Below are 24,603 nucleotides of genomic sequence, written 5' to 3'. Positions count from 1 at the left end.
GGATTGGGTGTGAGGTGAGTCAGCCAGCAGGGCAGCCGGCAAGTTTTTCAGCTCCCCTAGCTGTCTTCTTTAGCTTGATCAGACCCTGGGTCAAACCCTGGACCACTGGAATGCAGGTTTCCCCAGGTCAGCAGGATTCTCAGGGCCATGGGCTTAGGAACCCAACCAGAGTAAAGGCCGGCCTGAGGTGGAGACCAGCTCTGGGTCTCACGATGACATTCTTGTGCTCTGTGCAGGCTCCGGCCTGGCCACCAGTGTGTGCCGGAAGGTCACCGGCCAGCTCACCAGTGCCATCACCCAGCAGGAGGACGTGGCTGTGCAGCTGGAAGCCCTGGACATCCTCTCTGACATGCTGAGCAGGTACAGGAGGCCAGTCTGGACAAGGAGGCCTGGGGTGGTGGTGCAAGAGGACAAGGAGGGACTCAGATCCACAGAGCTGGCACTTACTGCACGCCAGGTCCTGTGCTTGGGGCTCCTTAATTGTACTGGCAGCCCTATGAAGGAGAATTCGTTTGTCCCAATTTTATAGACTCTGAGGCCTGCCCAAGGTCTGTCATAAATGGCAGAACCCAGGTCTCCCCATAGCTTGAAGCCTTGTGTTCATCATCTCCTCATCCGCTTCTTTCTCCCTCTCTCTCTCTTTTTTTTCCATCTTTTGGGCTAATATAGCCAGGCTTATGTTTTAAATTGCACTTGACATTTTTAAAAGTGTTCATTCATTCAGCCTTCCAAGACTTGAGCACCTATTCTGTGGCCCAAAAAATATCAGGTGCTGGGCTGGTGCCGGGAATATGGAACTGGCTAGAAAGGAGCTTAGGGACACACAAATGATGAATGGGGTAAGAACAGTAAGGATGTGAGCAGTCCTCGAGGGCGCTCAGAGGAGGAGCCCCTAACCCAGCTGGTGGGTGGGCACCTTCCTAGAGAGGGTGCTGCTAGCTGAGACTTCAGGGGCAGGCAAGACTTGGCCAGGCATGGGCAGGCATAAGAGGGTGCTGGAGGGGGAGACGGCCCTCAGCCCAGCAGGCAGAGGCCAGAGAAGACATGGGGTCCTGGGGAGGAGGTGTGCAGGGCGGTCGTGGAGCTGGGGTGTACTCTGCAGGGATGGGTGTAGAGAGATGAGGCCTGAGCACTGGACAGGAGCTGGGGCTGAGTGGCCAAAGATTACACGCAGGATGTGGGGAGCCCATGAGACATTTGGGGTCAGGGGCTGAGGAGCACCTGCACATGTTGTGTGTGGTCTTGTCTGTGTGTGCATGGTAGATGGGAGGGGGCTGAACGGGCTGGGAGTGTGGTTAGCACGCTTCTGCAGGCAGGTGAATTCAGGTTGTATTTAGGAGGTAGACTCCACCGGGCTTGGAGCTGGTAAGAGGTAAAGATTTAAGGATAACACCAGGGGCCTGGCTTTACTAACCAGAGGCACAGATACAGGGCCATTGGCTGTGGTGGGGTGGATTCAGTTTGCTGTGTGCTGAATTTGAGGTACCTGGAAGCACCCACTCAACCAAAAACTTCATGAGGGCAGGCTCTCAGGCTAAGAGTATGTCTTGAAACCCCGAGCTTCCAGGCACAGCCCCTGTCACATAGCAGATGAACAAATAAATAAGTGGAACCCAGGAGAGAGGGCTGGACAAAAAGATACGGGAGAGTGAGGTCAGTGCATTTGTGTGGAGTGAGAGAAAAGGTCTCAGGACATGTAGGGGACAGAAAATGCACAGGCCTCTTTTGAAGGTGAGGATAGAAGCAGCCGAGGTGGGCAGTGGGCTGCCTTCAACCTGTGCAGAAACTATTTTCTGGTTTGCCTCTTGCTTTGAGCCCAGAGCTCAGCTTATCCAAAGGGCACCTGGGGAGCCATTGAAGGAGTTAGGCAGAGGAGTGACCAGGTCCACAGGTAGATTTTAGACCTCTCTGGTCTCCATGAGGATAGACCTAGGAGGAGGGTGGACACTGAGGCAAGGCCCAGACTCCCAGGAAATGGTGACAGCCCCACTGAAAGCCCCACATCCTATAACCATCAGGCCTTCTTCTGGGGCTGATAGCCTGGGCACTTGGGTTCAGGTCCTGGCCTTGCATTTCTTGGTGACCCTAAGAAGTTCCTTCCCCTCTCTGCTTTCTCTCCTGCAATAGTAAATACAGTAATTCCCCCACATAGCTGCCCGGCGCCTTTCAGTCTCCCAAGGGCCATTGGGTTGCCATAACTCCAGGAAAGAGGCCAGGAGAGGAGAGGTATCTGGCCCAGGCTGCCCTTTTTGGTGGGCCCTTCCTGACGCCCCGTCTGACTCTCCAGGCTGGGTGCACCCCTGGGCGCCTTCCACGCCAGCCTCCTGCACTGCCTGCTGCCGCAGCTGAGTAGCCCGCGCCTGGCGGTGCGCAAGCGGGCGGTCGGGGCGCTTGGCCACCTGGCGGCTGCCTGCAGCACCGACCTCTTCGTGGAGCTCGCCGACCACCTGCTGGACCAGTTGCCTTGCCCGCGCACGCCCACCAGCCTCGCGGCTGTCCGCACCCTGATCCAGTGTCTGGGCAGCGTGGGCCGTCAGGCAGGTCACCGCCTAGGTAAGAGGACGGAGATTAGAGCGGGGCCCGGGGGCGGGCCGCCTCCTGGGTGAGGGGGCGTGGCTGAGGCGAGGAGATGCTGGGGGCGTGGCTGGTGCGCCTGGAATGGGGAGGGCTGGGTTTGGTGTTTCTGAACCTCATCTACCTACCTATCTGTCCCGATACTCTGATTATAATTATTAATCATGCCACCAAACATAAAATACGTTCTGACCTCCTACTTGAATACCTTAGTAACAGCCCATAAGTCAGGTTTGAATATTTAAAAATTTTACTGGGGGATAATGTACATACAAATAAACCATACTATTTATAGTGTACAGTTTTCAGTGTGTTTTAACCTTTGTATACACCTGGGAAACTACCACCACAATCAAGATGCCTAACATTGCCATCCCCTGCAAAAGTTTCTTTGTGTCCCTTGCAATCCACCCCTCCCACTGTCCTACCTCAGGCAACCGCTGATCTGCTTTCTGTCACCACAGGGTAGTTTCATAGAAATGGAATCCTGCAGTCATGTTTGAATTTATTTTCAGACACCCTGGAGTTCCAGGCTAGAACAAGGTAGCGCTTAGTGTTGGCCACGATCTGCCTTTCCCTTCCCTCTGGCTGTCTCACTACAAGGGACTCTATAAGCATGCATGGGGACCTCAGCCCATAGTCCACACTCTGTCCACATCCCCCCAAACAGCAGCCACCCTTTGGCCACTCTTGGGAGTATGGACCTGGGAAGGAGGCCTGTCTGGGACCTGGACAAGGGTTCAGGGTCAGTTGGGCAGGAAAATGGGGAAGGGTGAATCTGGAGAAGGGTTAGGGTGCAACCCTCTGAACCCCGGGACCAAGCAGGGGCTCCCCTCTTAACCAGAGTATAAGAGCATTACCTGCCTCTCCCTTTTTCCCGTCCAGGGCTACAACCTAGTGCAGGAGATAAGGCTAGGACATGAGGAATAGTTTCAACAAGAATCTATTTATTGAGTGCCTGCTCTGCCAGGACTTGGGCTGAGCTCTTTATCTGCATCATATCATTAGTCTTCACAAAACCTCTGCCTGTAGGCTTGTTATCCCTACTGTGAAGATGAGTAGACTAAGGTCTGAGAAGTGTGATATGCCCAGCATCCTACACTGGAGCCCACATCTGCTCAGCTCCAAAGCCTCTTAAGTTGAGTTTGCAGTGGTCAGGCTGCAGGTGCAGGAACAGGCTGAGTGCTGTGGGCTGGGGGAACCCAGAGAGGGCTGGCCTGGCCTCAGTGACTCACTTGGCCCTGCAGGGGCCCACCTGCACCACCTGGTGCCCTTGGTGGGAGAGTTCTGCAACCTGGATGACGATGAGCTTCGGGAGTCCTGCCTCCAGGCCTTTGAGGCCTTCCTGAGGAAGTAGGTGCAGTGCGGGTGCCGGAAGCTGGGGCCCTGGGGTTTCTTTGGGAAGTCAGTGGGGATGGGTGGGGGCAGGGTGCTGGCCTCAAAGCAGTAAGATGTCAGGACTCACCACCGCCCCTGCCTCCACCCTGCCCTACTCGGGTCCAGCAGAGCCTCCTGCATCCCACCCCACAGGTGCCCCAAGGAGATGGGCCCTCACGTGTCCAATGTGACCAGCCTCTGCCTCCAGTACATGAAGTACGACCCCAACTATAACTATGACAGTGATGACGATGAGGAACAGATGGAGACAGAGGACAGTGAATTCAGTGAGCAAGGTAGGTGGCCAACTTGTCATTGGGGCTGGAGGGTGGAAAGGGACCCAGCCCTCCTGGGAGGCCCCTCTTAATTTGCCAAAGAGAGGCCCACACTGGTGTCCCCATCTGGACCCCAAGTCCTCCTCAGGCTCCAACCCTGCCATCCACAGTCCGGATTCCCTGAGGACCCCACCCTCTGCACAGATCACAGTAACGATGGTGATTGTTGTCATTTATGGAGTGTTTCCTGGGATCCTAAGCCCTCTCTTATTGCCATGTTCCTTACAGTCACCCTAGAAATCAGGCTTTTGTGATGATGGCCCTATTCAGACAAGGAAACAGAGATACACAGTTAGGAAGTGGCCCAGCTGGAACTTGGGAACCATGTCTGCCAGGCTCCCTTACCTCTGTTACTGCCACTGTGCCTGTTTAGTAATGGCTTCCAAGACACAATGCTTTAACCCAGCAAAGTGAAGCTCTAATGATGGAATGATAGGCAGGGACAGGGAGAGACATACCTGGATGGGGAATGGACTTGATGTGCTTGTGGTCCTGTCTGTCACTTAGACATATGCCCCTGGGCCCTAGAAGCAGAGCATTGAGGGAGGTAAGGGACCTGGGCCTGATGGGGCCCTTGTAATAAGATGGGATGGTCGGAGACAAGATTGGACAGGCATGTTGGGGCCTTGAATGCCAAGCCAGGGAAGGGAAAGATCGGGCATGTCCTTGTCAGTAGCAGGGAGCTATGGATGTTCCATCGTGGGTGGCATAGGGTGGAGGTAACACTGTTCCATCAGAGGGGATCATCCGTGGCGCCCACTGTGTCTAGATGCCAGTGCTCTGAGAGTGAGTCCTCTGCAGGGCAGTATGGGCAGGAGAAACATGCTAGCATTTTATCCTGTGCCTGGTGGTGTCCCTTGTTAGGACTGTCCCCTCTCTGAGCCTCATGTGTGTCTCCCCAGGTGATATGGGTGGGCCTCGTGGGATGGAATCTCAGCTCTGCTGTTTCCCAGCTGTGTGTCCTCAAGGGAGTCTCTCATCCTGTCTGGGCCTTATTCTCATCATCTCTGAAGTGGGGCTCAAGGCACCTACATCCTGAGGTGTGCTGCAGACCTGATGAGTCTGGCCTCTCTAGAACTTGAAGCATAGAAAGCCACACAAATACAGCTTTTCTTATTGATAGCCCTGCTTGGAGGCCAGAATCAGGACCCTTGAGAGGCTGGGGGTGGGGAGGCAAAGGGTGGCCCGATTGCTTCTCTCTTCTGCAATCCTAGTAATTGAAACATTGCACAGCCAGTCCTGAAACCAAAGGGCGAATTTTGTGCTCCAGATGGATTCTCTAAGTCCTCACTGAAGACTTGAAGTCAGTTTTTTCCCTGGTGTAGTCAAAACAGCAAAGGTTCTGGAGGCAGAGAGGACCCTGATTTAACTCCAGCTGTCTTCCCGCTCACGTAGCTCATAGTGGGCCTTTTCCTGCTAAGCCCCAGTTTCCTCCTGTTTGCAGTGGGGAAATAATGTCAGTCTCACCAAGTCATTGTGAGGCTGACGTGAGGTTGTCGATTTGAAGTGCCTGGCGCCATCTCTGGCATGCAGTAGGTGTTCATTAAATGGAAGGTCACATTCCTCATAGTGTGTAAATAACAATCATCAAAAGGCGAAGCCAGGCCCCCTTCCTCCTCTCTGCTCCTCACTTGTCAGTTCTCCATCCTGGGAGACAGCCTGGGTGGGGCCGGGTGGCTCCCTGTCCTCTGCTGCAGTGCTCAGGGCTCCATGGGTGTCTTGTTCCCGCCCCAGAGAGTGAGGACGAATACAGTGACGATGATGACATGAGCTGGAAGGTGCGCCGGGCAGCGGCCAAGTGCATGGCGGCCTTGATTGGCTCACGGCCAGACCTGGTACATGACTTCCACCGCACCCTGGCGCCTGAGCTCATCCACCGCTTCAAGGAGCGCGAGGAGAATGTCAAGGCTGATGTCTTTGGAGCATACATTGTCCTGCTGCGGCAGACACGGCCCCCAAAGGGGTGGTTAGAGGCTGTCGAGGAGCCCACCCAGACCGGCAGCAACCTCCACATGCTGCGGGGACAGGTAGGCATGCCTTCACCTGTCTCCCATGCCTCCCACCTGCTCACAACCCTTCCGGCTGCTCAGTTGCCCATCCTTCCACCCGCTCCACCCTCTGGCCGCCCACTGAAGGTGCATAGTAGGCACCTACTATGTGCCCTGTGTGTAAGGTATTGTGGTACAATGGGGACCACACAGCCTAGGGGCAGATAGCAACACAAATAGATCCCTGAGCAGGAGTTTCAAAGGGGAATTGCAGGATCCATTCATGTCTGGAATAGCTCACTCTGCTGTGCGGGGGATGGACTGTAACCAGGCAGGTGAGGATAGAGGCTGGAGACCTGTTCAGGTGAAAGGGGTTGGTGCCTTGGACCGGGGGTGTGGGTTGGGGGCAGAAAGGAGTGGGCAGACTCCAGAGGTAGATTTTGGGTCTTGCTGGTGGATTGGATGTGGAGGGTGAGGGACGAGGTGTCATGTGAGCTCCAGGCTCTGACTAAAGCATGAATTGGCAGCTCCCAGAGATGGCGGAGAGGGGGATGCGTAGAGTTGCGTTCTGATCATTTATGTTTGAGGCCTTTGGACGCCTGAGTTGAGAGGTTGGGTGAGCAGTTAGCACACTAGTCTGGCATTGGAGATGTTGACCTGGGAGGCATTGTTTCGCTGGAATCTGAAGCTTGGGAGCCCATGAGCTCAGCTGGGGAGAGAATCCAGCTGAGGAAGGGGAAGGGCCCCAGTGCTTCCCTCTCCCAGAGTGTAAGGGTGAGAGCCAGCTGGCTTGGCTGACCTTGAGCAAGTTACTTAATGTCTCTTCACATGTCTCCCCATCTGTAAGGTGGGCCCAGGAACAGTATCTGTCTCAGAGGGTCTGAGCACAGAATCAGGTCCCTGTTACGGAGCTTGTGATGGAAAGCTTGGGATGGAGTGATCCTCTCCACACTGGGGGTCCTCCATGGCCATGTGTCTTGACAAAGTGCCCCTGCAGTGGGTGGGAACTGGAGGTTTGTTGGGGGTCACTGACTTCTCCCCACAGGTGCCCCTTGTGATCAAGGCCCTGCAGCGGCAGCTAAAAGATCGGAGTGTCAGAGCCCGCCAGGGCTGCTTCAGCCTCCTCACCGAGCTGGCGGGTGTCCTCCCCAGCAGCCTGGCAGACCACATGCCTGTGCTGGTAGCAGGTAGGATGGACCAGAACCAGGAATCTGCTGTCCTGGCCTCCTTTTAGAACCCAGATCCCTGCCCCCAATCCTCCCAGTGCCCCCAAAACAGAGGATGTTCCTCTTCTATAACCCACCGCCAACAACGAGAACAAGACTAGGGTGCAGGCTCTACTTCCTGGCTTCAAATGGGTTCCCTGGCCTTGTGTCCTTCAGTCCTAGCCTTGAAATCTGCTGCATGAGAGCCCGGATGCCTGGGTCCAGCTCAGACACGTTATGGCTACTCCACTCCCACATCCAGGGAGGGCTGTGTTGGGTTAGAGTCCTAACCTTTGCACCCACCCTGCAGGCATTGTCTTCTCGCTGGGTGACCGCTCCAGCTCCTCTACCATTCGGATGGATGCCCTGGCCTTCCTTCAGGGGCTGCTGGGGACAGAGCCGGCTGAGGCCTTCCACCCACACCTGCCCACTCTCCTGCCATCCGTGATGGCCTGTGTGGCTGACCCTTTCTACAAGATCGCAGCTGAGGCCCTGCTGGTGCTGCAGGAGCTGGTGCGGGCCATGTGGCCACTGGACAGGCCTCGGGTGCTGAATCCAGAACCATACGTTGGAGAGATGTCTGCGGCCACCCTGGCACGACTCCATGCCACTGACCTGGACCAGGAGGTGAAGGAGCGGGCCATCTCCTGCATGGGCCACCTCGTGGGCCATCTGGGTGACCGGCTCGGGGATGACCTGGAGCCATCGCTGTTGCTTCTCCTTGACCGTTTGCGGAATGAGATCACCCGGCTGCCTGCTGTCAAGGCACTGACACTGGTGGCCGTGTCTCCACTGCGGCTTGACCTGAAGCCCATCCTGGCTGAAGCACTGCCCATTCTGGCCTCGTTCCTGCGCAAGAACCAGCGGGCGCTGCGGCTGGCCACACTGGCTGCCCTGGATGCCCTGGCCCAGAGCCAGGGACTCAGCCTCCCGCCTTCTGCTGTACAGGCTGTGCTGGCCGAGCTGCCTGCCCTGGTCAGTGAGAGCGACATGCATGTGGCCCAGCTGGCTGTGGACTTCCTTGCCACAATGACGCGGGCCCAGCCGGCCACTTTGGCTGAGGTCAGCGGCCCCGTGCTCTCAGAGCTGCTGCGCTTGCTGCGTTCACCCCTGCTGGCAGCAGGAGTGCTGACAGCAGTGGAAGGCTTCCTACAGGCCCTGGTGGGGGCCCGCCCCCCGTGCGTGGACTATGCCGAGCTCATCAACATGCTCACTGCACCTGTTTATGACCAGGCTCTGGACAGCGGGCCAGGCCTGCACAAGCAGGTGTTCCACTCGCTGGCTCGGTGTGTGGCAGCCCTTGCAGCTGCCTGTCCCCACCAGGCAGCAGGCACGGCAAACCGCCTGGTCTGTGATGCCAGGTCACCCCACTCGAGCACGGGGGTTAAGGTTCTGGCATTCCTGTCGCTCGCCGAGGTGGGCCAGGTAGCTGGGCCAGGCCCACAGCGGGAGCTGAAGGCAGTGCTCCTGGAAGCCTTGCGGTCGCCCAGTGAGGACGTGAGGGCAGCTGCCTCCTATGCGCTGGGCCGTGTGGGCGCTGGGAACCTGCCTGACTTCCTGCCCTTCCTGCTGGGGCAGATCGAGGCTGAGCCCCCGCGGCAGTACCTGCTGCTGCACTCGCTCAGGGAGGCCCTGGGGGCGGCCCAGCCCGACAGCCTGAAGCCCTACGCTGAGGACATCTGGGCCCTGCTGTTCCAGCACTGTGAAGGTGCCGAGGAAGGCACCCGGGGGGTGGTGGCTGAGTGCATTGGGAAGCTGGTCCTCGTGAACCCTCCGTTCCTTCTGCCCCGATTCCGGAAGCAACTCGCTGCAGGTAGGGACCCCGGTGGACAAAGGCAGCCCAGATCCAGAGGTGGGCAGTTGGCCCTTGAGTGTCTGAGTGGTCCACAGAAAGTGAGCTATTAAGTGGTTGATTGTGAGAGTCCCAGTGTGGGTAAGATAAAGGCAGAGGAACCAGTAAAAACTGTTCCATGAGATTTCCCGGCTTTCTGTGTGAACCCTCTGGGATGGATGGGTCAGAACCCGTAATATGTCCCTACAACAAATAAACCTGCCACGATGCCACCTTGGTAATCCATGCTGAGCACAGCAGCCTCACGCTCCAGGCGAAGGTTAATAAAAGCAGTTCTCTTGAGGGGCCAGGGACCGTGACCTGTTCTGTCTCCTAGAGTTAGAGGCAAGCCTTCGCGCCTCCCAACCCATGGGTGTCCAGGCTGGGCTCTGCTGCTCACCACACCACTGCTTCTTGTCCTGCAGGCCGGCCACACACACGGAGCACTGTCATCACAGCGGTCAAGTTCCTCATCTCGGACCAGCCCAGTCCCATCGACCCCCTCCTGAGGAGCTTCATTGGTGAGCACTCCCTCCCCTCTGCCTCCAGCCCCATTCAGTCCCCTCCACTCAGCCCTTGGGCTTATTTTTCTTACACATTAGCCAAGAGGAGTTGGAGACCCAGGAGGCCACCTAGCCCCAATGACAGCAGCAGGCCTGGGTTCAAATTCCTGCATTGCCACTGAATCACTGGATGACCCCAGCCTCAGTTTCCTCATCTAAAAATAGGGATGAGAATCTCTTATCTGCGTGTTCTAAGGTGGTTTTGGAGACCCCACGGATTACTGAGGAGAAAGTGCTCCATGAACGTGCTGGCTCTTAGAAAACTACCAGCCCCTCACGGGCACTGGCTTCAGGTGGCACCAAGCTGAGGAGGGCTGTACCAGGCTGTGGGTAGCAGCTGTCCAGCTCATCCCCTGTCTCAGGGGCCTTCTGGCCTGAGGAACCTAAGCAGCCTTCATTGGTGAGCCCTCTCTTTGGGGTTCTGCAGAACCAGGCTTTCCCTAGAGAAGGCTGGCCCCTCACGTCTTCGGAGCTCCAAGCCTGCTGGCCTTTACTCCACACTCGAATCTAGCCCTCCTTCCCCAGGCAGAGCAGCCTAGGGGAGCATGGAGAGGATTTGGAGTCTGCCAGCCTTGGATTGGAGGGCTCGCTCTGTCACACTCTGGCCATGTGAGCATGGACAGACCATCTCATCCTCAGCCATAAAATGGGGGTGTTGATCCCCCGCTACTGGACACTGTTGCGTGAGACCAAGGGGTCAGCAGATGAGACTGCATTTTGGAGAAAGGTCCAGAGGCTACAGCAATAGTGTCAGCAGCAACTTTATCCCATGTCCTGACCCGTGATGTACTGCCCCCAGCCCTGATTTCCTCTATCTTCTCTGAACTGCCCATGGCTGGCACCCCTAGGGCCTCCAGCTGGGTGTTTGGTTTTTGTTGTGTGTTTGAACTACAGTTTTTTAGTGCTCATTGTGTATCAGGTGCCATGCTAGGCCCTTTCACATACCTTATAGGAGTGCATCCTCACAGCCCCCTGCATAATATCTAGGACTGGTCCCATTTTACAGATGGGGAAACAAAGGCGCAGAGAGGCGATCTGAACTCAGATCTTGCCTGTTCCCCACAGCTGTGTTCTCACAGAGAACAGGGAACCGAGGAGCCAGCAGGGCACAGTAGAAGGGGCCCAGACGCTGCCTGCCCTGGGTTTGAATCCTACTGTGCTGGGAGATTTTCTGTTCTTCCCAGTGCTTTGTGTGAGGAGGTACATGATGGCAATTTGTTCCATGACTGGTGGTGCTAATTCTGATCACCTGGTTAAGGTGGAGACTCCCAGGTTTCTAAGGTTTCTAAAGTTACTTTTTTCTTTGGAATGAATAAGTAGTTTTGAGTCTATTGACACATCCTCTTCCTCATCAGATTTTTGCCTACTACATTTAGCATGCCTGTGGTTTCTTGCCTGAATCAACAATTACTGACAGTTGCCAAATGGTGACTTTCTAATCCCAGCTGTCCAACCATATTTGTTATTTTGCATTCTAGTCTCAGGAAGAAATTTCCTTCTCTATTTATTTATCTATTTGTTGATTTATCATATCATTATAGACTCATGGATTCTGGTTTCATTCAGTGGGTTATAACCTATTACTGTCTTTATTTTGACTCTCAAGATTGTCTCAGATTTAGCTAGTGAGAGCCCTTTAAGCTGGTTGCTATGTTCTGTTGACATGTTTCCGTCATCATTTTTGGAGCATATCCTTACTTTTTGGCACAAGAAGATGCTCCAGATTCACCTTGAACCTTTCCTGCCCCAGCCATGGAATTGGCCATTTCTCCAAGTAGCCCTGATTCCCTTTAGTGGAGAATGGTATTTAGAATCCAAGGTCTGGGCTCTAGGTGTGCTTATTGCTACAAGGGTGCTGTTGCCTGCGGGGCCTCTCAGCAGACAGACCTAGGAAAGGTGTGTACATATGAATGTATGTACAGACAGGTACACATCCATTTACATGTTAATTCCTGCTCCAGCCCAGCATTCTGGCCTTCTCCCTTCCACATGCCCTTCTCTTACAGGGAGAGACCTGTGTCCTATAACCTCCAAGATATTTATTCACTTAGTCCTGGCAAACACAGAAAGTAGTCTGAGAATTGCTAACTTTTTTCCTGTGAAAAGTCACTATTTGTTTATGGCTCCATTGTCTTTAACCTGAGGGCATCTAGTCAAAATACTTTGGAAGTTACTTGGGTGAGTTGATCTCCTTTATACACTGGGTGGTTATGTTAATCATTTGAAATATAGTTAGGTTTTTTTTTAGGGATTCCCCTCAATTCTTGATTTTATTTATTGAGTGTGTAGAATGTTAACACAGTTATTAAAAATAAATCCAAACTATTCAAAAAGGTATACTCAGTGAAGTTGTGTGTGACTTTGTATACGTTTCTTCACCCCTCTGATCTTCAAGAGCTTCATCTGTAATAATATGATAATTAACATTTATGGAATCCTTCCTCTGTGCTAGACCCACAGTTATGTGCTTTGTATACATTACTACATTTTATATCTAAAAACAGTCTAACAGTCTTACAGTATAAGTACTGCTATAACCCCCATTTTACAGGTAAGAACACTGAGGACATCTAAAGTCTCCTAGTTAGGAAGTGGTAGAGTCTGGATTTGAACCCAGGCGAGACTCAAGTCCACATTCTTATCTGGGCTTTGAAGGTGTGTCGTGCCTGGTACAGAGTAGTTGCTCAGAACTTGTGTGGCCCATTCAGCCAGATCTGCACAGCTCACGCTAACCAGATGACCGAGGGTGGGGCGTGGAGGTGCTTTGCGTCTCGGCTGTGCTGGCCCTCACCCTCTAGTCTTCCTGCCAGGAGAGTTCATGGAGAGCCTGCGGGACCCAGACCTGAACGTGCGCCGGGCCACCCTGGCTTTCTTCAACTCTGCCGTGCACAACAAGCCCTCGCTGGTCCGGGACCTGCTGGACGACATCCTGCCCCTCCTCTACCAGGAGACGAAGATCCGCCGGGACCTCATCCGGGAGGTGAGGCTTGGGGACGACAGAGCCAGGGGCCCTTGGGCCTCACTGGCCGTAAGGATTAGGGCCAGGCTCGTCAGAACAGGCGCAAGGGCCACTTGGCCTGGGTGAGGTCCTGCCCCTCCATTTCCAGGCTGTGTGCCCCCCTCCAGGGCAACCTAATCCACTCTCAGCCTTGGCTTCTCCTCACAGGCAACACAAGGAAGGGAAGCACGTTCACGTTGTAGGATTGTTGAGAAGATTCGGATTAAGACCTACAAGTGCTCAGAACTGTTCTGGCACACAGTAGGCACTCAGTAAAAGATAGCTGATAGTGACCCTTGTTTTTTTTATTATTTTTATTTTTATTATTAAGGTATCATTGATATACAATCTTATGAAAGTTTCACATGAGCAACATTTTGGTTTTAACATTCAACCATATTGTCAAGTCCCCTCCAACATCCCATTGCAGTCACTGTCCATCAGCGTAGTAAGATGCTATAGAGTCACTACTTGTCTTCTCCATGCTATACTGCCTTCCCCATGACCTACCTGTATTATGTGTAGTGACACTTGTTTTTAAGGGGCAGAGGTTAAAGATGATTTAACAGCTAAGTCATCACATGATAATAAAAAGGTCTGAACCACCTGGCCTCACAGAGGAGGAAGTGACTCTGGTTAGAGGGGTTAGTTTCCCAAAAGGGGATAAGTAAGAGCAGACGTTTGTGGTTAAAAGCTTCAGAGACCCAGGTTTTTAATTCTGGTTCAGCCCCTTACTAGCTGTGTGTCCTTGGACAAGTTAACCTCTCTGAGCTTAGTTTCCTCATATGTTAAATGGGCTTAATAGTCACACTGTCTTTCTAAGACTGTTGTGATGTTTGAGTAAAATGTCGTCTATTAAGCCCTCAGCACAGTGCCTGGCATGTCATAACTGCTTAGTAGATTGTTATGATGTTACAATTATGCTTATTAAAAAGGGCATTGCGGGCTGAGCAAGGCATGGAGACTTGAGTACAAGGCATGATTTGAGGATGGGGCACAGTACTGAACAGCAGAGGTGGGGTGTGCAGCAGGAACTAGGGGAGGTAGGTGTTCCAGTACCCTGGAATCATGTCCCCTAACCTTTTGTCATCCTTCCCCTCCCCCTGCAGGTGGAGATGGGGCCCTTTAAACACACAGTGGACGATGGGCTAGACGTGCGGAAGGCGGCCTTTGAGTGCATGTACTCGCTGCTTGAGAGCTGCCTGGGCCAGCTGGACATCTGTGAGTTCCTGAACCACGTGGAGGACGGCCTGAAGGACCACTATGACATCCGGGTAGGACGAGCCTGCAAGGGGCCCATACCCACCAAGGGGATGGAGGTGCCACTGGGGCTTGCTGCTTGCTTGACACCCCCTTCTCTACCCCAAGCATCCCCATGAAAAAGCTGCATTGTTCTTTTCAATAAGAAAAAGAACCTATGTCTCCAGACTTTTGGTGGGAGTCTGTACTGGACAAGCTCTTTGGAAAATGATCTGGCAATAACCAGAAAAATTTAGCATTCTCAGACACACCCTTTAGCCCAGCAATTCTGTCTTCATGAACTGATTCCTAAACACGTCAGAATTGTTTGTCAAGATTGTTCACAGCTTTCTGGGAATTGGGAAAAGCTGATAGCTACCTAAATGTCCACCCATCGGGAGCTGGCTCAGTAAACCGGGTACGTTATCACGGAGTGCCAGCAACATTTAAAATCAGCAAGATGGATTTCTGTGTACTGATGCAAAATGTGCACAGGACCTACTGTTGAGTGAGAAAAGCAAGTTGTTTTTATGGGAATTCTTCACATGCTTGAACAAGTCTTCCTTGTCTCTTGCTCACTCTGGCCACACACCCCTCTTGCATCTTCCAGGGAGCACAGGACAGGGCCTGGACATCAGGTAACCTTTGGGCCCCTGTGTCCAGGCCCACTTTGGTGCTGAGGGTGCATGTGACATCTGAGCACCTCCAGTTATCTGGTCAGGTGTTCACATTAACCCTTGGAGAGAGCGTTTATGATGCCCAGTTTACAGGGAAGAAACCAGAGACCTGCTAGTTCAAGGGCCCCAGCTGGGGAGCGGAGGCGCCCTGGGTCATAGCATGTGATGTCAGTGCCATGCTCTTTGCCCCTCTGGCCCAGTCCTTTTCCTGTGCTGTGTGGCATTGGGGGATCACGGCAGGGTGGACAGCTGGTGGGGATGGGGAGGTCTGTGGATTTCAGACAACCACCTTTTATGCTGTGTATTATTTGTAGGGACTTTACCATTTTCAAAAGTGTTGTTCTCCTACAGGCTGCATCCAGGTAGACATGTTTGGTTGGCTCACACAGTTGTTTTGTTTTTAATCAGGTGCCAACATTTAAAATTTGAGAGATTTCACATGAAAGTCAGGGTTTCTTTTGAAAATAATCCATCGGCCCTGGGCCACGTTCCCACCTCGCCACGATCAGCTGGAGCTGAGAAGCTGCTGCCTGGGGTGGACTCCTCGCTCTGTACCAGTCCCCACCTGGCCCTCTTCACTCATGGATAGTGTCTGCCTGGCCCTGGGGGCCTCGGAGCTTGGGAACTGCCCCCTCCCTGGTGCCTCTTAACTGATCCTGCTCTGGACGGCCAAGTGTAGTTGGCATAGCAGACATTACCATTCACATTGTATAGAGGAAATTGGGGCCCAGACAGGAGAGATTCTGGTAGGTCTCTGGTGGGAATTAGTGCTAGAGTTTGGACTTGAACTCCAGGTGTGGAGTCCAGAGCCTCTGCTCCTCCCCTGGGCCATTCCAGAACCTTATCTCCCTCCTGGGCAGATGCTGACCTTCATCATGCTCGCACGACTGGCTGCCCTGTGTCCTGCGCCTGTCCTGCAGAGGGTGGACCGACTCATCGAGCCACTCAGGGCCACCTGTACCACCAAGGTAAGCCCCACCCACCCTGTGCCCACCTGCAGATCATGCAGTTAACCATTTACAGGTGCTTTATGAAGTGCTTCATTCAGTAATTGTGGCCACCTGATGAAGTACTTCTTATTGTTATCACTGTGTACACAGGTGGACAGAGGCTTGGGGATGTACACAGCTGGTAAACTGCAGAGGTGGGTTCCAAACCCAGCTCTCTCTTTCATTCATTGGACATTTCCCTGGTGTCAGACCTTGTACAAGGGACTGGGAATACAACATTGAACATGGTGGGTTCCCTACTGTCACATCCTAATTGAGAAACTGAGTCAGACTCTTAGAAGGGTAGAAATCATTGATAGATTGGTTGACTGATAAAGGGCAGAGCTGCTGCTAAACTGGAAACGCCTCAAGAATCGAGGGAAGGAATCTGTCATGGAAGGCCTCGTGGAAAGCTTCAGTGTTGGGAACAGAGCCTGGCACACCAAGGGGATACTCAGTAATCCCCTGTTGAATAAAATTATTAATTTGAGTTTTGAAAGGATAGGAATTAACCAAAAAGAGGGCAGAGTATTTTAGATGGGAGCTTAAAGAGGAAAGATACCCATAAAGCAATGATTTTCAAGTAGCAAAACCTTTTCCAAAAAATAATATCTTTTGGAGATAAAGTAGATAAAATTGTAAGTTTCAGTTTTTAAAACATGACTAGTATGAAGTCAACCAGAGACAATGGTTCTGGAGGGCCACTGCAGTCTTGATGGTCTGTGGCCAAATCATTCTAGTTTTCTTTGAGCTGCATGGCATTGGCACCAAGAAAAAATCTATTTGCAGGAAGGAGCTGCAAACGGTGCTGTAGCATTAGGACACACCTCCACTTGGTTAAGATGGAAAGAGGAGTTTTGATCTGAGGCCACTCAGCTGGCTGCACAGAGGACGCCGTTGTCAGGCATCTTGATGAGATTTTAAATGTACGTCTACAATTCGTCACCCACAATTCTGAAACCTGTGATACTCTGGAAACCAAAAGCTTTTTACAAAAAAAAAAAAAATTTACAAGACTTGAACTGGCATGAGACTGTTCATGTCCTTGATTCCCCTTGGGGGAATATTAATGTGTTTGAGCATAGGATATTGTAGCAGACCTATGTTATCTGCACAGTATCACTTTTCTAAAAGCCCTCTAAATCCTGAATTCCAAAAGCAGTTGGCCCTGAAGTTTTCAGAGAAGGGGGTGTGGACCTGGGTTAAGTCACCAGTCCTCTTAACAACCCTGTGGAAAGGCTCTTATTTTGGGAATGGGAAGTGAGGTTCAGTGAAGTGACTGCCTCAAGTCAGCTCTCAGGGCAGAGCCATTTGAACTCACAACTGTCAGACCGCAACACCAAGCTCTTAATCACTACACTGGACTCTTTGGGGGAAGAGCTTAAGTTTTGTCTGGGCTAAATCATGGAGGCCCTTCAAAGCCCAGCAGAAGGAATTTGGACTTTATTCCATAAGTGGTGGGGGAGTTCCTGGGATTCTCTCAGTAGGTGAGAGATGGTCGGGGATTAGCAAACAGAAAGCAGGCAAGGCAGTTTAAGGCGTTTGCTCTCCAGCTGCATGTGCAGAATAGATTGCAGGGCAGGGACTTGAATGGAGATCGGGAGGCAGAGGCCAGTAATCCATTAAGTCATGTGGTACTGAGAGCCTGTTATAAGCACAGTAAGTGAAGAGAGGCCAATCCCTCCTATCAAGGAAAGGAGAGAATAAAAGCAAACACTTCAGAGCAATTGTCACCATCATATCAGAGAAGAAAGGTGGCTGGCTAGAAGCTGCTTAAGTGAACAATGTGAATGACCACCAAAACCTATCCTTTGGGGAAACCAGCCGGTGTAAAAGCCCAGAGGTGGAAGAAACCCTCCGGAGGCTTGAACCACGGGACCCTGAAGCAGGGGAGTGTGCTGTAATGTAAGTGGGAAAGATTACAGGTGGTCCAGAGGAATCCAAACACCAGGGAGGTGGCTGTGGGGGCGAGGCCAGGCTCAGAAAAGGATGGCTGTTTCCCACTTTAGGTCAAAGCTGGTTCTGTGAAGCAGGAGTTCGAGAAACAAGATGAACTGAAGCGCTCTGCAATGAGGGCAGTGGCCGCCCTGCTGACCATCCCGGAAGTGGGGAAAAGCCCCATCATGGCAGACTTCTCTTCCCAAATCCGATCCAACCCTGAACTTGCCACCCTCTTTGAAAGCATCCAGAAGGATTCTGCTTCAGTACCCAGCACAGACTCAATGGAGCTCAGCTAGTTCCCCCTCCTCCCAGCCCCTAGGGGGGCCCTTGCTCAGAGGGGGCCCACCCAAGCCCAGGCCTCACCTTCCCACCAGCAGGCGCAGGCCTTTCACCCTTCTGTCATCTCACAGGGGGGACTCCGGCTTCTGGCGGGGCTTAGAGCGCCTTTGCAGGGGACCTCTACTCATAGGGCCCCAGCAGGAGTTGCAAAGGCTGCCATCAGTTGAGCCCTTCAACTCAGGAGTCACTCAAATCACAGGGCATGTTTTCCACGCCTTCCACATGAAGATTGATATTGACTTCACACTAGTCAGTCTGGTTCTTTCAAACCGGGAAGTCCCGCCTCACTAAGTCGTACTTAGAAATACTGTTGTGCTCACTGCTATAAAAGGTTAGGAGGCAGCGGGCTGGCCTTCCTGCCCACTGGCATCCCAGATTTGTCACTCACACCACTCCCATTTTTTCACTTCATTTGGTATGATCTGCCAAAGATCAGTCCTTCGGCTGGGCATCTTAAAAACTCAAAATACTATGGGTTACATTGTGGAATTCAAAATGCTTTATTTCTAATTGGCAGTGATAAAATCAGAAATTTGGTTTTCTGCAGGCAGAGGCATATAAGCTAAGGAATTAGAGCTTAAGTTCTATTTTCAAAACTAATGGCAAACTGGGAAACAGTAAAGTACAAATCACCTCATGTTACCCCACCCAGGCGTAACCAGCTGGTCTGTGTCCTTCTCAGGAAGGCTTTGAACGTTTCTAGGTTTTAGTATTGAGGACACAAATAAGCAACAGGCCAAAGAACGTTCTGTGCTATCCCAGAATAATAAATGAGAAAACCTGAATTGTTATGATGGTCTCTGCTCAATTCCTCTACTCAGTAGACCACTATTGGTACACTTACCTAGTCAATTTAAAGGAACTTGAAAATAAATTCACTAAACAAAAGGTTCAGACTAAGTTTTTAAGAGGCAGGCTGTAAGATATTTATCTACTGGAACTAAGGGAGTTAAAACCAGTCACCACTAGCACGCCATGAAAAAGTACAACCAGTGTAGTGTTTCTGCTTGGTTGACCAGGTTGGAAAAAAGCATCCCATCCCAAAGCTTAGGTTTTCTGTTAAGGCACCACATGCCATAATCCCATGTGACCTACACCGTCACTTAGTATCATGTTAGTGGTATACCTAACCTTCTAATTAAAACAGCTAAATTCTGTTGTTGCCTGAGGTTTAGGGCTTGTTCAAAAGTAGCTCAAAAGGAAGCTTGATGGTTAAATTCTGAGTTCCAGTCAAAGGCCCCATTGTCACCATTTAAGAATTCATACCTTCAGGAACTCTTATTCTTGAAGCAACAAGATGGGGAAAGGTTATGAAGGGAGGCTAATCATATAGTAGAGGGATTTGTGTGTCATCCTGTTGTGTGTTTTTGGACAGAAGATACAGGGTGCTATTTCAGCACCATGTAAAACTTCAAAGCCATCTGAATCCTTTCATGTACATTTTCTTATTCTTCACAAGAACCATGTAGGGCACTGTCACAAAGTGAGGCTAAGAACCACCACTTGCTCTGAGCTGCAAAGGTTCTTCAGTCAAGGGTCTTAGACCCCACTGTGGTCTGAGGGCTAAGTCTCCCCTGCCCCAGATGGAGCTGACCAAGGCTGGTCTGGGCACCTGAGTCCTGTGCCCTGTGAAGGATTGTGTGTCCTTTACAACCCTTCCAAATGCAAGATTCCACGGAACAGTTAACAGGCAAAAGAACAATCTCTGTGGCAAGCTGTCTAAGAAACTGCAGAATAAAAATAAAAACAGGAGGGAAATGCCAGATGGCAGTTTTACAGTTTTATTAACACAAATACAATGTGCACACAAGCTGTCTATTCATTTTCTTCGCTGCGCAGCCTGGCATTAGGATTGGTGACTCTGATGGCCAGCTGGGCTGCTCTTTCCACAATGGTTTTGCGGTTCTTGGAGGAGACATTGTGAGCAATCTCAGCACAGTAAGATCTGGAAGAGAATCGGTAAGTGGGTGAGGAGCAAGCCAGCCTGGAATGCACACACTTGTGTGTTCTATTGGGAAGGTAACTGCTTCGTTCACTTCACCTCCAGAGCCACAGCACTGAGTAAAGGGGGTGCTGGGGAACAGCTGCTGAACAAGACCTTCATGCCCCCAAATCCCGACTCCCCTAATTCCACTGTATTAGCAGTAAGGCTCTTCAAGTGTTTCCTGGTGGTGACAAAAGAACTCTCATTTGTCCCCTCTCATTTCATCCCCACAGCAGCCTTATGATCCAGGTATTGCCTGTTTTACAGACAAAAGCCCACAAAGGTGGGAAATGAATTCCCAATTCACCAGTCAAGTAATGAAAGGGGCCGGGATGGTTCAGTCCAAGACTCCAGGTTCAAAGGTTCCCCTGCAGTCCAATCTGCCCAATAAAGGGCAGTTTCAAAGAACCGGGACTTGCCCGTGAGAGTTTTAGAACTCTTTGCAAAGCAACCAAAAACCCAACAGTCTGATTAAGCAAAGGGCTCCCTAGCCCAGACTATAAACATTTTACTTAAGTTTTGACTTCTGTGGACAAAATTCAAGTTGCAAAGTAACACTGCATGAGGTCACCCAATGAGTAGCAACACTAAGACTTCCTGAGCACATGGGCACCAGCGACCATTCACGTTCCTTCCTCACAGCTACACCACGCCCCAGGCTGATAGCCAATCAGCCTGGTGGGCACATTTCAGTAAGGAAGTGATTTATGAAGCCATCTACAAGGGATTAAGACAAGACACTACTGTGGAGACGTTTCAGCAAATAGAGAAGTGAAGATTGTAAGGGGTAATTAAAGCAGTGGGTATACAGATTCTTTTTAAGAACTCCTGTAGGGAAATAACCTATTAGCAAAAGACAAGCAAATCAACACTAACACTTTTTTTATATAAAGGAATCCACTGCAAAGTAACCACATATTAAAGTGTTTCCATAATCTTTCCCAAGACTCAAGTTAGAGTACATTTTCATCTTTTTTCACTTCTGGCAAAAACTCCCCAGGTCTGTGTATTTAATATTCACAATCATAATGCATGTATCATTTTAAATACTGTCCCCTCTGCTTGGGCATTTCCCATACATGATGGTCATTATTAATGTACACAGGCACTGCACCCAGAGCGTGCACTCCACCATTCAGCAATTTTATTTTCAACTATTCAGTCACTACTGCACTGAGTGGCTTTATCAACTTTCCCTACTTTTCAATTTTCAAGGTAAGTGCCCAGAAATGGAACTTGCTGATTAGAGACCACAGATTCAGTCATTACTATCACTCTTGACACAAACAGCCAAGCCACAATTTAAAAAAAGAATATAGCAACTGGCAACATTGGCACTGTGATCATTTTTGCTACACATGGGCATTAAACTTCATTTGTCATCAACCGGCTTACTGTGATTTGGGCAGCTCCATTAATTCCTCTGCTCAACTTTTCTCAAGAAAACTTCCAGCATCTCAAAGCCTGGTTACATTTCCAACCTAGAAACCCAACCAATAGTGAGAATATTGGTTTGTTTTTTTGTGTCTATAATCTCTACAGATAAAAGACCTTTGTTAAATATACCCTTGTAGCTTCTGTTTAACAGAAGAAAGCAAATGATCCCCTGCTTAACTGAAAAACACCATTCCCTTCAAAGTGTCTAAATCACTTTCCATGATAAATTTTTTCATTCCACTGCCTAGTTTTAGCTTAAGCAGACCAAAATATCTTATACACACACCTTGCAATGTATCTAACTTTCTCAAACACTTGGAAGTGATGCTGTGAGCCCTCCACCACTCTTACATCTCTACAACTGTGTGTAAGCAGTCCTCTCTGCCTGCCATGCCTTCCTCCACCTTAGGTCACACTGAGCTCCAAATGTGGCTGCTCACCCCTCTATCCTGTAGCTTTCTGGAAACACTGTGGCCACAGCATAGTGCCCCTGGGGTCTGACACTACTTCTGACATCCCACCTACCTGTCACATAGATAAAGCAATGTTCTGGAAATTGCCAGGCTGCCAGGATAGTGAGTGTACTGTCAAAAAAGTCCTCCTTCCACGTCCGGGTCTGTACACTTTGCAGGACAAGTCCCCCAACTCTCCAGCAATGAAAACATTCTGAAGTCCCCAAAAAGTATTCTCAGGGAGAGAGTTAACAACTCATCTACAGACATTCTGAAAGGCCTACAGGCCCCACCAAAAATGCAGACGCAAACTTCTGACACATGAACCGAGATGGGACCCAGCTTACTTGTTACACATCAGCAGTACTTCAAGCTCCTTGACGTTGTGCACCAAGAACTTCCGGAAGCCACTGGGCAGCATGTGCTTTGTTTTCTTGTTGCTCCCATAGCCAATGTTGGGCATCAAAATCTGGCCCTTGAATCTTCTGCGCACCCTGTTGTCAATACCTCTGGGTTTCCGCCAGTTACGCTGAAAGAAAACATCAAAGTGGTTCAGTGCCTGTGCAGATGACCAACTCTTCTCTTGGAAGGAAAAAAGGAGACCACATGGAAATATGCCGAACAGTAGTTGTCTTTGGTAACGGGATTTTGCTAACCTGTTTCTTTGGGGGAAAAAAATATGAGGTTCCCGCATTTAACCACCAGGCATATAGACCCACATCCACACTCTTGGGCAAGGATAAAAGGACTATGTACCAATGGAATGTGAGGTTGTATATATAGTGTGGTGACGAGCATAGGTTTCAATATGTACTCAAGCCTTACTTTTTCTTATCTGTAAAATAAGGATAACCTACCTCATCATCCTAAGGCCACCTGACAGAAATATAAGCCTCTGGACACCTCAAAACAGTGAAGTGTCACATATCATTTTCGTTTTGATTTATACATCAAGACAGTAAGGAATAGTAAGGAGACCTGGGTTTCCACAGAGAACTCTTCCACGGAGGGGATCTCAGAAATCCAACAGCCTATTTAGGAAGCCCTTTCTCCACCCCAACACACACTTCCATCCCAGGCCACGTACCTTAATTTTGACATATCGGTCTGACTGGTGCCGGATAAACTTCTTGGTCCTCTTTTTGACGATCTTAGGTTTCACGAGGGGTCTGAGGGCAGCCATGATGCCTTCAAGAAAAAAGGCAGGGACCATGTTAAAGAAGAGTTCTGAAAAGAGGCTCTCCTGCCCAGAGAGCTTGAACACTGTTGCAGAGTGTCTTCCAATCACCAGTTACTGAGCAAGCTGGGAATGGAATGGGTACCTCTGCCGTGCTTTCCCTCCTGTCTCCGAAGCTGGCAGAGTACTAGTTACTCTCCAGATGCGATCCTGGGAGGTCAGGGGTCAAACGCACCCATGGCAAAGCCGAGAGAGAATGCCAACAGTTGACCTAAAACAAACTGACTGCCAAACGTTCTCAGCTTGCAAGGGGCTGTAAACCCCACTAGGGCCCAATTTCCTTTTACTTATGCAGACCTTGGGCAACCTACATGAACCGCAGTCTGAATTCTCATCTGTAACAAGGAATGCCTGAGGTGCCCGGACCAAAGTGGATGCTCGGAAAAGGAAGACCTGTATTTCCGCTAGGGTGCTGCTGCTCTGCAATACCCTCCAAGATAGACAAAACCGTGACGTCCACCTAAAGTGCCTCTCAGTCCTTTAACATACCCCTCTACCTGGAGATCATCCGAATATCACCTTAAAATTTATGTTAGCTTCCTCAACGTGGCCTTCCCGACTACCCTAGTTTTTTTCTACCGCAGCACCTTTTGTTCTCTTCGCTTCCATCTGTCGCTTTATTAGGTACACAGTAGGTGCTCGATGAACATACGTTCAAAAACGAACGACACCACCCCACTTCCCCGGCACCATGATTTCCTCAAAATAAAAGGGCGCAGTTTCACATTTCTAGAGATCCTGGCCAGCCTAGTCAGAATTTCGGTTAACTGAACGAGTCGACTCGCAGCTCGTGGGTGTATGTGGGTTTTCTTTTTTTTTTCTTTTCTCTTTTTGACGGTCCTGACGCAGCAGTAACCCCAGAGCCGTAAAATGGAAATGGAGAGAGAGCTTCGGCCGGCGGAAACGTAAGAACACACGTGGGCAGAGATCGCTGCGGGAGGCGATCCGGGAACTGGACTCCAGGGCCGGTAGGCCGAATCCCCTGGTTGCTCCACGACCCGCAAGGGCCCCTCAGTCTGGCTCCAGACGGCGCCCTACGCCCCTGAGCTCAAACAAGCTGTCCGCAGCTATGACTGACCCCCGGCGGCCTCCGTAGGAGGGCAGCGAGCGGCCCTGGGAAGCGAACCTCCATCACAAGCCGGGCTGCTTCGCTCTATTCCTGTACGTCCTCCAGGCAGGAGACAAAAACAAAGGGCACCGAGATGACCGCTCAGGACCGGCCTCCTCACCAGGGGGCGATGGGGCCAGAAGAAGACCGCAGAGACGCGGATGGCCAACGATTGAGACTCACCAAGTAGGAGATGGCTGCCACCTCCGCAGTTAGCGCCGAGGAAGGGATGGGAAAGTGGCGCGCGAAGGCTGATGGGACTTAACCTCTGGGTCCTGGCAGGGGGAAAAACGAACCTTTCCTGCTCTTGATCTTTCAAAGAATATAAA

At 51.0% G+C, this 24,603-nt stretch overlaps 2 protein-coding genes and 1 non-coding gene across 8 annotated transcripts in view; 1 reads left to right on the top strand and 2 right to left on the bottom strand.

Annotated features, from left to right (window-relative positions):
- The window catches only part of CAND2 (cullin associated and neddylation dissociated 2 (putative)), a 176,245-nt gene that overhangs the window by 7,204 nt on the left and 144,438 nt on the right, over positions 1–24,603 (top strand). For 3 of the 5 annotated variants that reach the window (XM_036911417.2, XM_057506394.1, XM_057506384.1), the window contains 12 exons: positions 237–360; positions 2,288–2,553; positions 3,822–3,927; positions 4,105–4,247; positions 6,021–6,313; positions 7,320–7,461; positions 7,790–9,292; positions 9,736–9,831; positions 12,684–12,853; positions 13,981–14,145; positions 15,648–15,755; positions 17,786–18,841. In XM_036911417.2, coding sequence (XP_036767312.1) covers positions 237–360; positions 2,288–2,553; positions 3,822–3,927; positions 4,105–4,247; positions 6,021–6,313; positions 7,320–7,461; positions 7,790–9,292; positions 9,736–9,831; positions 12,684–12,853; positions 13,981–14,145; positions 15,648–15,755; positions 17,786–18,013 — 3,344 coding nt within the window. In that variant the 3' untranslated portion in view covers positions 18,014–18,841. Of the gene's footprint in view, positions 1–236; positions 361–2,287; positions 2,554–3,821; positions 3,928–4,104; positions 4,248–6,020; positions 6,314–7,319; positions 7,462–7,789; positions 9,293–9,735; positions 9,832–12,683; positions 12,854–13,980; positions 14,146–15,647; positions 15,756–16,565; positions 16,703–17,785; positions 18,842–24,603 lie in introns of those variants that run through there. The other 2 variants (XR_008999036.1, XM_057506390.1) reach the window with 2 other exon arrangements.
- On the bottom strand, positions 19,824–24,551 carry RPL32 (ribosomal protein L32). Of its 2 annotated transcripts, none has more exons than XM_036911429.2 (4): positions 24,458–24,551; positions 23,017–23,117; positions 22,277–22,458; positions 19,824–20,001 (listed from the first exon to the last, which is right to left on the bottom strand). In XM_036911429.2, exons 2-4 carry the CDS (start codon positions 23,110–23,112, stop codon positions 19,872–19,874), a joined length of 408 nt encoding a protein of 135 aa, XP_036767324.1. In that variant the 5' UTR covers positions 23,113–23,117; positions 24,458–24,551; the 3' UTR covers positions 19,824–19,871. The 2 variants fall into 2 exon arrangements, with proteins under 2 accessions (XP_036767324.1, XP_036767325.1); XM_036911430.2 differs by having other exon boundaries at positions 24,293–24,476.
- LOC118925612 (small nucleolar RNA SNORA7) lies at positions 23,191–23,326 on the bottom strand. The gene has a single exon (XR_005030120.1). It is a non-coding gene; the product is annotated as a small nucleolar RNA SNORA7 (small nucleolar RNA).

This window comes from Manis pentadactyla, chromosome 1 (genome assembly GCF_030020395.1).
Source record: "Manis pentadactyla isolate mManPen7 chromosome 1, mManPen7.hap1, whole genome shotgun sequence".
Lineage (NCBI taxonomy): Eukaryota > Metazoa > Chordata > Mammalia > Pholidota > Manidae > Manis > Manis pentadactyla.
This window is presented reverse-complemented; position numbering and strand designations above follow the sequence as displayed.

What these genes read in the sequence shown, in the direction of transcription:
- RPL32 (XM_036911429.2), bottom strand. Translation starts at nt 23,112, where the DNA reads ATGGCTGCCCTCAGACCCCTCGTGAAACCTAAGATCGTCAAAAAGAGG. An exon ending in ACCGATATGTCAAAATTAAG is followed by an intron (nt 22,459 to 23,016) that starts GTACGTGGCCTG and finishes GTTTTCTTTCAG; the next exon opens with CGTAACTGGCGGAAACCCAG. An exon ending in GTACTGCTGATGTGTAACAA is followed by an intron (nt 20,002 to 22,276) that starts GTAAGCTGGGTC and finishes ATTCTCTTCCAG; the next exon opens with ATCTTACTGTGCTGAGATTG.